This window comes from Cyrtonyx montezumae, unplaced genomic scaffold (genome assembly GCF_038088225.1).
Source record: "Cyrtonyx montezumae isolate F1298 unplaced genomic scaffold, pur_monq_1.0 scaffold_69, whole genome shotgun sequence".
NCBI lineage: Eukaryota > Metazoa > Chordata > Aves > Galliformes > Odontophoridae > Cyrtonyx > Cyrtonyx montezumae.
In genome coordinates, this window is record NW_027072077.1 from 269,308 (window position 1) to 281,442 (window position 12,135).

Consider the following 12,135-nt stretch of genomic DNA (forward strand, 5'->3'; position numbering starts at 1 on the left):
GGCGCAGCCCCCGCTCCCTCCCCGTGCCGGTTCCGTCGTGCGGTGCGGGCAGCGACGCCTCTCCCACCCACCACGTCCACGGAGGTCGGGCTGTTGTGCCTTGCACGTCATTCACCCGCTTGCAAACATCGGGCCTCCGTCACGCTGCGCTGAGCTGCTGACGCAGGTCTGGCTCGTGATCCTCTCCGTCCCGCAGGTTCTGGTTTGCAGAAGTGCTGCCACGTCAGTGCTTCCCTGCCCTGCAGCTGCACAGACGCCGGTACCTGTGTGCATGGGGAACCGTGTGTTCGTCATCACTGAGCTATGCTGCTCTATTGCTGACTGCGTTTCCTGTTTGTCAGACTAATTGTGAGGCAGATCTGCGTCCTGCGGCCTCTCTGAGCCACATGGCTTCATAAAGTGGGAAGCACACGCGTGGCTTTGTTACTGTGGTCCACTCGCGTGAGAGGTATAGCCACGAGAAGCACTGGTGCACTCCTGCAGTCAGGCACTGCTAGGAGCCCTCCTAGCTGCTGTAGAGCTTCCAACTAACCTGCCCGCGTGGGTTTGCATCAGATAAATGAGTATCAGAGGCCAACATAGCCAGGATCTGTGGCATCTCCCACTCCCCCTTGCAGGTTCAGGCAGTGCTAGGAAGCCAGGTGGTGATGTCTGGGCCATCCAGGGAGTGAGGAGTTTACAAGTGACTGACCAGCAGCAGCCTGACAGCCTGCGCACTGTGGGCCACCAAAATGTGCCCATAGCTCAGTGATATGTCACGCAGACAGCTGCACAGTGCAAGGAGCACCCAAGGCACATGAAGTCTCATCCTGCAGACAAGCATGATGCTGTTCATAACCAGATTTATGCTCATCGATAAAAACTGCAGCAGGGCAGACAACGATGCTGCAGGAAAGCCAGCTCAGCACTGCCAGGCTGAGTTACTTAAGCACACAGCAGCTACTGGGGCTGGCTGGGCATGGGCCGTGCTTGCTCACCTTCTGCAGAAGCATGTGCTGGGTTGTGCTGCAGGGACGGGCTGGGCTCCAGGTTGGCCCCAGGCTGGGCAGACTGCAGTGACCAGGCACAGCTCGGGCAGCGCTGGGAGCAGCACACTGCTGGGTTAGCTGGAGCATGTTAGAGGTGAGGAGTTGTCCCTGACATCTCTCACCCACAGTGTCCATCAGAGAAGTCAGGTAGGGCTGTGCATCCACCAGTGTGTGCTTGCTGTGGTTTCCCCCTTCCCCATCGTCTCCAGGAGCACCTGGTGGGTTTTTCCCCCTTGTTTTCCCATACTTTGAAGCTGAGTTAAGTGGCATCTGAGTCCCCATTTCCTATGTTTCCCCCCTTTCAGAGATAGGCTCCATGTCACTTCTTTTTCCTGTTTTCTGAAAACTTATCCATCCCCTAACATCCCCTGTGTCGCAATCAGCTATCTTCAGTCCAGTCAATCTGTTCATATTTTCCTTCATCCTACCTAAGCATCGTCTTCTGTCACTCATGTTAGCAGCATTTCATTGTGTTATCAGCCTCTTTTCTCAGGTAACAGCAGCAGGACAAGAGATGATGGCCTTGAGTAGCACCAGAGGAAGTTCAGGTTGGATACTAGGAACAATTTGCAGTTACTGTTTCTTGGAGGTGTCCAAGAACTTTGGAGATGTGGCACTGATGGACACGGTCAGTGGGCACAGTGGAGTGGGTCGGGGTTGGACCTGGAGATCGTGGACAGCTTCTCCAACCTCAGCGATTCTGTGACTGCATGAAGCACATCCAGGCGCCGCAGGGCTGCTCTCCTGGCTCTGTCAGCCGTGGTTATCTTCAGCCGCATCCCCGCAGCCCCAGACCAGCTCTGTTAAGGACGGTGCTACTCTCGGCGTGGCCCCACGCACGCTCAGCATCCAGAGAGGCTGCTGGCCGGGCTAGCCACGGGGGGGGCACAGCAGCTGAGGGTTCAGGCTGCAGCCACGATGGACCATCGGTCCCGAGGTCTTCCCGCAGCCCCTCCGGACCGGAGCGCTGCCGGCACCGCAACACGGAGCGGGGCACTCACGCGCAGCGCCGGTGTCAGCACGGAGCGCGCGGCAGCGGCGAGTGGGGGTACACAACGCATGCAGCCGCAGGCACACGCGCACACACACACATGTACACGCCCACGTACGCGCCGTCCACGCGCATTGCGCCTCTTGGCCCCTCCCGCGCGTCCCCGACACGTGCGCGCCCCGCCCCGCCCCGCCCCGCCCCGCCCCGCCCCGCCCCGCCCCGCCCCTCTGCCCGAGAGCGGCGGCGGAAGCGCGGGGAGCGGCGGCGCGGGATGGAGCCGCCGGCCAAGGAGGGGCCGCTCTTCGTGCAGCACAGCAACAAGTTCGGCACCAAGGTGGGCTCCGCGCGGGGCGGGAGGGGTCCGGGGTCTCCAGGGCGTGGGTCGCACCGGACCGAGATGAGCCGTCCGCGGGCACTGCCGAGCGGTGAGGGCCGGGAATTGCTCTGCTCAGGCGGCCGCGCTCCGCCACGGGACGGGACGGGGACGGGACGGGGACGGGGACGGGGACGGGGACGGGGACGGGGCGGCTCCGCGCTGACTCGGTGCTTTGCAGCGGTGGAAGCGGGGCTGGTTCGCGCTGTTCCCGGCCAGCCAGCACGGCGTCGCCCGCCTGGAGTTCTTCGATTGCAAAGAGGCGCTGGGGCCGGCCGGCCGCTCGGGTACGCGGCGCCTGGACAAGACGGTGGTGCGCCTGGCGGACTGCACCAGCGTGGCCCCCGCGCCCTCCGAGAACGGCCCCCGAGCCGGGACCGCCGCCTTCCGCCTGGAGACCAGCGGCCGCAGCTACCTCCTGGCGGCCGAGCAGCCGCAGCAGAGCGAGGAGTGGGTGGCCAAGCTGTGCGAGATCGCCTTCCCGGTGAGCGGGGACGGGGACGGCGGTTCCGCGGGCGTTCCCGGGGCGGCCCTCGAAGCGGCTCCGGCCCCGCCCGCTGCCCGCGTTGGGCTCGCGGGGCTGCGGGGCTGCTCGGCGCGCTGTCCTTAGGGGTTCCTGCCTGTGCTCTGTGCTCTGTGCCATCCGCTTTGCCGCCGTGCTGCCGCGCGGAGCCCTGCTCACCCCCTGCAGACACCTGGTGAGGGCTGGGAGCGTTTCCTTTGGGCCCAGCTGACTTTGCCTTTCCTGGAGAGGCAGAAGCTGAACCCTGAGGTGTGGTGCAGTACCGGACTCCGGGACCTGTCGGCCTCCTGGAGAACACCAGCAGCTCTGGGGACAGGGCAGCCCCTCACCGATCATAGGAGCTGCTCCTCACTGCCGGCATCAATGATGGCCCATGGCACCACCTTCCAGCTTCCCTTCCCTTCCCCAGGCTGGCTGTCGGCTGTCTGCTGTGTCCTCGTGAAGGCACTTCACAGGGCAGTGGTGGCCTGTGGATATGGACATCTGTACAGCTCTATGAGAGCAGTCCCTGCCTGCCTGGTCCCACATGTGCCCTGTGCTCCTTTTGGGGTGGGAGGGTTCTTCAGTGCTGGGCAGTGTCTGGCAGTCACAGTCTGGGTGTGTAGGGCTGGGCAGCCCTGCAGGACCTCCCTGCAGCTGCCAGTGTCTGACCCAGCCCAGAGGCACTGGTGTGGCACTGGGAGACATTTAATGTGTGTGGCCCTATGTCACGTAGACAATGTGGCCTTGTCCTAAAGAGGGCTTCTGGTGCTCAGCTGGGAGCCCAGCACCCGCCTTCAGCACGGGGGCAGTGGTAAGGCAGGGAGCACTTGCTTGCAGCAGTGCTGTGCTTATGCCTTTGTTCACCTGGTAGCTGCCAATTCCATGCTTGGGCTCCAGAAGCTGTCCAACAGCTTAAGGATGAGTTTGGCAAGGTGCTGTGATATCAAGGAGCTGTACTGAAGGCCTGACCTGAAGCACAAGGCATAAGAGCACGTGGTCTTTGCAAGAAGCTGAAGGTTCTTGGTTGCAATTTATACTCATCTGCTTGGAGTGTGAGATTCTGTGTTGTGTTTATTGATGTCCAGAAAGTGAGCAGCTTGGGAATAGGTTGGGGCGATCATTTGAGCGCAAGATTAAATTTCTTTCAAGATCCTAGGTTGGGGCAATTCCAAGAACAGATACAGGTTGGAGAGAGCGTGGCTTGAGAGCAGCTCTGAAGAAAAGGATCTGGGGGTGTTGGCTGATGAAAGGCCATATCCTGGGCTGCATCCGGAGCAGTGTGCCCAGCAGGGCGAGGGAAGTGATTCTGCCCGTCTTCTCTGCTCCCCTGAGTCCCCACTTGGGGTACTGCGTCCAGTTCTGTGGCCCTCAACACGAGAAGGACTTGGAGCTGTTGGAGCGGGTCCAGAGGAGGGCTGTGAAGATAATCAGAGATCTGGAGCACCTCCCCTTTGGGAACAGAGTGAAGGAGCTGGGGCTTTTCAGCTTGGAGAAGAAGAGGCTCTGAGGAAGCCATATAGTGTCCTTCCAGGACCTGAAGGGGGCCTACAGAAGAGCTGGGGAGGGACTTTTGATAAGGGCAGGTATTGACGGGGTGAGGGGGAATGGCTTTAAACTTAAAGAAGGTGGGTTTAGTCTAGGGAATAGGAAGAAATCCTTTCTGTGAGGTTGGTGAGACACTGGAACAGGTTGCCCACTGTGGTTGTGAATGTCCCCTCCCTGAAAGCACTCAAGGCCAGGCTGGGCTGGGCTGTGAGCAACCTGCTCTAGAGGGAGGGGTCCCTGCCTAGAGCAGGGGGTTGGTACGCGATGATCTGAAAGGTCCCTTCCAACCCAAACCATTCTATGATTCTTTTTCATTTGAAGATGAGGGAAAGCACAGTAAGCACAGTCTAGCAAAGTTCTCGGCTGCCTAATCGCAGGCTGAGCTCAGCTGTGTCAGATACTTCAGGAGAGCAGAAGCTGCTGCTCTTGGATTTTGGGTTTTAGTAGTGTGCATCCTGTTTAGGAGCCAGAGAGAACGTGATGGCCTTTTTTGGGCCTTACTTTTTGCTGGGGAGCTCATGTGACTGGTTTTAAACTGAAACTGCAGCAGTTTGCCTTCTGCAAGATGTGCTGCAGTCCCAGCCACGTGACCCTGGGAAAGTTTCCTGCTTGGTCTGAGCTCGGACCCTCATGCAAGAGCACAAAATCCACTGGAAAGGCCATTGCAGAACATCAGTGGGCCTCTGTTCTGCATGGGGCTGCCCCAGAGGAGGGTCCCTGGGGGCACCGAGGGTGCGTCTCCCACATGGGTCTTCAGGGGACTCTGCTGTAGAGATGTGGCCTCTGGCAGAGTGTCTGCGTTGCACTTTCAGTTCTGCATGTGCTAAAAGTAGAAGTGCTCACTTCCCTCTGTGGTGTGTGCACTAATCCTGGCGCTGTCTTCTTGGCTGTGCAGAAGTGTGACATGGGCTGCTGTGGCTGGGTCATGAAAACTACTCCCTCCCCTCTTCTGTGTGGCTGGGAGAGCAGACGGGCCAGTGCTGTGCTTCGGGTGCTGGTATCAACCATGCTGAAGCACATCCGTGTGGGAGTGGGGATGCTTTTGCCTCCGCACAAGGCAGCTGTGTACCAAGCCCTTGCCGCCCCAGTAGTCAAATGGGCAGCAGTGCCATGGGCGCAGGGGACCCACGAGGAGACTGTGTCAGTGTCTAGAGGGAGGTCTGCTGGGAGAGGAGGAAGAAATTCTTCTTTGAAAGAGTGGTCAGGCACTGGGACAGGCTACCCAGGGAAGTGGTGGGGTCGTGTCCCTGGAGGTGTGGAGAAGTAGCACTGAGTGATATGGTCATTGGGAGTGGTGGAGATGAGTTGGGGTTGAGCTTGATGATCTTAGAGGGGTTTTTCATCCTTACAGTTGTGTGATCTGCTCGCAGTCCCATGCACTGGGTCCAGGGACATGCTAGGAGTTCTGTGCAGCCCCTCCTACCCAGTCCTGTCTGTTACTGTCCTTGTCACTCTGGGTGGGTATGGTCACTGGCACTGGGTGGGAAGGGGCTTGGCTGAGCTGCATGGGGCTGTGTGGACTCCTGGGGAGGGCAGTGGGACAGGGGACAGTGACTCCAAGGGGTCCTTTTGGGGCTGGCACAGGCAGAGGGGCTGGCATTGATCCTCTCTCCCTCATCAGGGGAATGGCCCCAGAAATGCTGCCGTGGCGGTCCAATATGGTGGTGAGGGCAGCGGGGAGACCCCCGTCCTGGAGATGGCCGTGAACTCTATCTACTATTCGAGAGATGAAGGTGGGACCTACTGCCACGTTCCCTTCCCTGGACTGCCCTGCTGCCATCCCCTTGCTGGGCTCCTACAGGCAGTGCTGGGCAGCGCTGGGAGCAGGAGGTGGGATTTCTCTGCCTCCCCTGAGCACCCCCTGTTCCTGCAGTGAATGCCTTCTGGGTGACAGTGCAGCGGACTGAGGCTGCGGAGCGGTGCGAGCTGCGTGGTTCCTATGTGCTCAAGGCTGAGCGTGACAGCCTCATCCTGAAGGACCCACGGACCAATGAGACCCTCTACATCTGGCCCTACCGGCTGCTCCGGAGATACGGCAGGGACAAGGTGGGTGTGTGGATGGGCAGCTACATGTGCTGCTTGTGCCCCACAGGCTGTCTGTGGCTGCTGTGGCATTGCTGCTGTGGGCTCTGCCAAGTGCTGCAGCCCTCGGTGACCACAACAGCATCTCCTGGGCACCTGTGACTCGGTCTCCCCAGCTCCCAGTGGTGTCACTGCAGGAGCCTGAGCTGTAGTGTGCCCACCCCTCCAGAGGGCCTAGCTGCACAGCCCTGCTCCATGTGATCCCCAGTCCCACTGATGCCATTGGAGCCACTGCCCACCCTTGTTCTCTCCCCCAGCACTCCTAGCCCATGCTGCTGGGAGAGCTCGGCGCCCTGATGGCTCCCAGCATGTATCCATTCCTCCTGGGGGATCAAGCTCGGAGCAGGATGAGCTGTTTGAGACACCTGTTTTGTTCTGGATGTGTTCACCTTATGGGGCACACTGCTGTCAGCGTGGCTGACCTGCGTGGGCCTGTGCTTCCCCAGCATCCTCAGCAGCAGGTGCCCCATCTGTCCTGCTGCTACACGGACTGCAATCTGTACCCGCTGTGCTGGGGAGGGAGAAAGTGGGACAGTGGCCTTCTCAGAGCTGTTTACAGAAGTGATGGCATCAGCTACAGCTTACGAGTGGCACGCTCTGTGGCACTTCACCAAAACAAGTGGAAGCTTAGCTGTTCTCAGGATGCCAGTGCCAGAGGCAGGAGTGGTGCTGAGTCATTGGAGGAGTGGGTGCTGCACTCCTGGGTCCCCTGGAGGGGATGTGTTGGCTGTGCTTGTGCTTAGCAGAGCTGACCCATGCAAAGGAGTCTGTCATCAGGGGCTCTTACAGCAACCACTGAGACTGCTGCTGCATGCCAGACAGCATCAGAAAGACTTTTGGTCTCTCCTGGGTTTGGGGAGTGAGGTTCAAGAAGGGTCTGTGCATCCTCTTCTGGGAACTTATGCATGAGTGTGCTCAGGCCTGAGTAGCACAGCCTTGGTCAAGGCTTCTCTTTACTGTTAATGACATAAAGTACTTTGATGTTTACAAGACAAATGCTTTGCTTGTGTGCATCAGGGGAGTGTGGCCCGCATAGCTCCAGGTGTTGTTGAGCAGGACGTGACTCCTGGCTTCTCTTGCAGGTGATGTTCTCCTTTGAAGCTGGCAGACGCTGTGATTCTGGACCAGGGAACTTCACCTTCGAGACCAAGCAGGGCAATGAAATCTTCCGCTTGGTGGAAGCCTCCATCCGGGAGCAGAAAGCTCAGGTGGAGGAGAACCAGCAGAGCTGTGACTCGCTGGAACCTGACAGCCCCAGTGTGGTGCTGATCCGCCAGGCCCTGGCTGACTCGCTGAGCCTGGAGCTGCCCACAGAAGGGGATGATGCTGCAGCACCTAAGGCAGGGCTGGCACCTTGGCCTTCTGCTGCAGAAGAGGAGAGAGATGCGATATCGCTGTTGAAGACCCGGATGTTGCCGGAGCCGCCTGTGCTGCAGGCCAAGCCCCCCGTCACCAGCACCCCTCCACGCTCCCCTCTGCCCAAGGCTCCACGGGCTGTCCTGCCAGACAAGGATCCCTCCAGCCTCTACTCAGAGCCTCTGGACTCGGTGAAGGGTTTCCGACCCTGGCCGGACCCGCTGTACGCAGACCCCGTTGACAGCAAGGCTGTGGATGGGGCGAAGCTCCGGGTGCCCTTCTCGGGCAGCTGTGAGCAGTTGCGGGCTGAGGGCTGCGGCCCAGTGCGGAAAGAGCACATCTATGATGAACCCGAGGGCCGCGCGTCCCGTGTGCTGCCAACTGCTGCCAGCATCTATGACGAGGCACGGCCCATAGGTGAGGCCTGGCGCACGCAGGGCCACGATGGCAAGAGCGGCTACGAGTACCCCTACAACCCCAGCACCGATGATTACTCAGTTCCTGCCTTCAAGGCCAAGGGCCCCAAGCCAGTGCCTGCGCCCAAGCCCCCGGCAGCGTTGATCCATAAAGGTGCTGAAAGAAGTGAGGACTTTGGCAGGAGGCGAGGGAATCTTGCTACTGAGAATGTGACTGTCAAACCTGCCCTGAACAGCAGCAACAACAACAACACAGAGGTGCTGTACTGCCAGGTGATGAAGGCCCAGCTTGGGAGGAAGGAGCAGTGTGTGGATGAGTGTAGCTTGTCACCTGTCTATGAGGACCTAGGAGAGATATAACGTGCTGCTGCTCTGCACCTGCCTGGGGGGACTTTGGGCCCAAACCCAACAAGGAGTGGCACAGGCAGCTGTGCTCCATGGCCCAGCATGGGGATGGTGGCTGTGTGGGATGGGGCAGAGCCCTCATCAGCTCTGAGGGGCTTTGTCTCCTTGGGGCTGTCTACACACCCTGAGTCAGAGTGCTGCACTGGTGCCGGTGCTGCTTGGTTCCAGAGCCAGCCTCACTGACATCTAGTGGGGCATCAGGGTGGGCTCTGCACTGCGCCTGCTGCTTTGACTCCAGAGGCTTTGGCTGTGCTCTGCCTTCCTCTTTGGGCCAGCCACACGGGGCTGAGATGCTCACTGCAGTGCCTGGGGAGCTGCTTGCCATCAGTCTCGAAAAGTATTTTTATACGAAATTATTTTCATATTAAAATCTGTATGCCTCAAGATGAAGTGTTTGCATGTGGCATGCTAGTCACAAAGCTGGGGAGGTGCTGGTGCAGTGTCATGGTATGTGATGCTCTGCAGAGCAGTGCTCAAACTCGTGCTGTCTAAGCCAGAGCAGCTGAGCTAAGGGGAAACCACAGAGATGGTGGGTGGCAGCTCCAGCAGTGGCTAGGATGCCCTGATGCCAAGGGATTGAGGCATGTGAGAATCAGTGCTGCTGATACTTCAGAATGCTAATCAGGACGAGACATGTTGGGATGACCTGAAAAACTGCAGGACTCTCCCTGTCAGGGCTTGAGGGCCATGCTGGAGCTCAGTGGCTGTTAAGCAGAGAACCTGTAACTGATCAACCTGATGTACCCCTCTACTAATTCCCCTTCTATCCTTATGTGCTTTCGGAAGGCTGAGGATGGCCCAGTCTGAGTCCCGTTGACTTTAGTGGAAAATATTGTGGTTGTGCTGTTGGTGTGGTGAAAAACTTGGCTATGATTTCTGTGTTGCTAAACTTGGCCAGAAACCTGCAGAGGGAAAAAATACATTGTTCTTTTGGGGTCGGTAATGGTTTTGAGAGATTTTGTCTCCTCTGTGTGGGGCTATGCCAGGCACCTTGGTGCTGCCTGTCCCTCAGTCTGTCTTGTGCTGCTGATGGCTTCTGCAGGTTCAGCATCCTGCTGGTGGAGATGGAAGCAGAACGGTGAGCTGGCAAGCAGAAGTCTTAATATTCCTTTGCAATGGGCTAAGCATGAATTCTGTAGCCCAAGCTCATTCCTGGATTGCTGCAAGCTGGGGCGAGGTCTGAAGCTCCCAAAGTGGTGAGATGGAAGCAAGCAGTGGGTGGGCTCTGACCAGGTGTGTGATGTCTGGGTTGCAGGAGGAGCTTCTGTAACAGTACAGCTGTAACTTGAACCAATTTGTTGCTGTTGTCCTGTGCTGTGTTCTCTTCCCTGCTGGGGTTTTGCTGTGGGAAACTGGAGAAAGCCTCTATGGTGTTTTGGGTACCTGAGAGGGGCTGACGCTGTTCCTGCCCAGGACAAGTGTATGCCTGCTCCCTGTGTGCAGCTGTGGGGTGACCCCATGCAGGTGCTTCAAGTCCCAGGAGTTCTCTTCCTGCCCACTCAGGGAAGAGCTGTGGGTATTGCACTGTGGGGACTGCCTGCCTGTAATCCTTCCTCATGACTCCAGCATAGGGCTCTAAAACTTGAATGATGAAATGCAGCCTCCAAGGAGCTGAGCTCTGGACTCCACCTTACACGCTGTGGTGGGTACTTTGCACGTCTGCATCACTGCAGTTGCTGTGCCTGAGGATATTGAGTTGGCTCCAGAATGTCTGACTCAGCTTTCACTAAAAAGGATGGCAGTGAAGAAGTGCGCCAGTGTTTGTGCTAGAAGCAGTGCTCTCCCTGTAGCCCTGCACTTCTCCTGGGTAGGATGAAAGGATATTTGCTCTTATTCCTTCAACAATGACATCCTTTCTCCGTTAACTGGCTCAAAACTAAGAGGTAAGCACACAAGACAGCGTCTGTCTTCTGCATTTGTCCTGCTTGCTTTACACACACTGCCATGTGCCTGCAGTGCATGTAGCACAGAGGGTTCTTGCTGACCTGGAGAGCAATCCCCTTTCTGGTTCAGTCTTGTAGACCAGGTTTGCCATCTCCCTCAGGCTGCTGCTCTGTGCTCCACCTTTTCTTCTCTCTGGCAGCAGTTTGGGGTGCCAGAGGTGCTTTGAGAAAGCATAAGAAATAAGGCAAATACCAAGTGAGCTGCTGGTCATAGCCTTCCTGTAGCCAAAACACATTTGCAGTGAATTTTAGAAGCAGATGATTTTGCTGAATTTTGTCTGGATTAGGTTTATTCAGTCTGCCTTCTTTAGCTTCTTGTTGCCTTGCTTCTGCTGTGTCCTTACAACTCATTTCCATGTGTTGAGCAGTGAGTGACAGTGCTATGACTGAATGCAGTCTGCATACCCAGGGAACAGCATCCTGGCATCCAGTCCTGACTTGAGGCTTTGCTTTGCTGGGGTGTTTGGAGATGCATGGCTTATTCTCGGTGCCTGTCTGTTTTCTTGCATTGAAGAAATGGTCCTGGACAGGGAGCTTTGTTCACTTCTGCCTGGTGCTAGGAGCCAGAGTACGTGGTGCACAGAATGTCATTTGGATACCAGGCTTCCTGGTCTGTGGATGACCTATGAGCCTTCCTGTTCTGTGCTAAGAGCCCAAAACCCAGCTGAGAAATGTTAAGAGAGTACAACAGGGCTGGCAGCCGTGGCTGAGATGAAGCAGGAGTCCTGGTCTCTGTGGGCCAGTAGGCAGTTTAAAAAATCAGGACAAAAATAGTTGGGAACTGCCAAAGCCCAAACATGTTTTCCCTTTTGTACTGCCTTTTTCTGTTTCTCGTTCCAGAAAATGTCATTTTATAACCACTTCCTCCTCCCATATGGGCTCTGAGCACGGTGCAGGTGTGAGACAGCCCTTCTACCAGGTTATTTTTTTTCCCATAGTGGTATTAGGAGAGCACTCAAGAGCTCTCTGGCTGTAGGGTTATTGCCCTGCTTCACACCACAGTGACCAGGTGGAAGGCTTTTCAGAAGGAGCCCTCAAACACCCCGTTTTGTGATTTCTTTCCCTTATAGTCCCTTTTTCCTCTTGTCAAGTTTCCCCTTTATCAGCTCCCTTTCATTCACAGTAAACCACCAGGTGCTGTTTATTTACCCATTCCTACTGGTAGAATTGCCAAAGAAATTTCTATATGGGTCATCAGATCAGATAAGGAGGGAGGGGATTATTTTATCTGTCTGACTTTTCATATTCTCTGGTTAGTGTGCTGCAGGTGAAACCATTTATGTGTGCATTAATGACATTTGTTTCTGGCCACTCCCCAGTTCCTCACCCTCTGAGTTTGTCTGTTAGAGTCTGGTGAGGACGGGCCTTCTGCATGCATGCACACCCCAGCAAATGCATCTCCCTGTGCTGCTCAGGATGTCTGCCCTTTCCTCCAGGTACCTGCCCCAAGCAGCTGCCTGCACACTGCCTCTTGCCCAGGCATGGGGGGCT

At 57.0% G+C, this 12,135-nt stretch overlaps 1 protein-coding gene across 2 annotated transcripts; it reads left to right on the top strand.

Annotated features, from left to right (window-relative positions):
- The first annotated feature begins 2,265 nt into the window (after nt 1-2,265).
- DOK1 (docking protein 1) lies at nt 2,266-9,085 on the top strand. Of its 2 annotated transcripts, XM_065750223.1 has the most exons (5): nt 2,266-2,353; nt 2,574-2,876; nt 6,064-6,175; nt 6,316-6,488; nt 7,607-9,085. In XM_065750223.1, exons 1-5 carry the CDS (start codon nt 2,291-2,293, stop codon nt 8,654-8,656), a joined length of 1,701 nt encoding a protein of 566 aa, XP_065606295.1. In that variant the 5' UTR covers nt 2,266-2,290; the 3' UTR covers nt 8,657-9,085. The 2 variants fall into 2 exon arrangements, with proteins under 2 accessions (XP_065606295.1, XP_065606296.1); XM_065750224.1 differs by lacking the exon at nt 2,574-2,876.
- The last annotated feature ends 3,050 nt before the right edge of the window (nt 9,086-12,135 follow it).

Coding starts and splice junctions, on each gene's coding strand:
- DOK1 (XM_065750223.1), top strand. CDS start 2,291: ATGGAGCCGCCGGCCAAGGAGGGGCCGCTCTTCGTGCAGCACAGCAAC. Junction 2,877..6,063: donor TGTGCGAGATCGCCTTCCCG/GTGAGCGGGGAC, acceptor CTCCCTCATCAG/GGGAATGGCCCCAGAAATGC. Junction 6,489..7,606: donor GGAGATACGGCAGGGACAAG/GTGGGTGTGTGG, acceptor CTTCTCTTGCAG/GTGATGTTCTCCTTTGAAGC.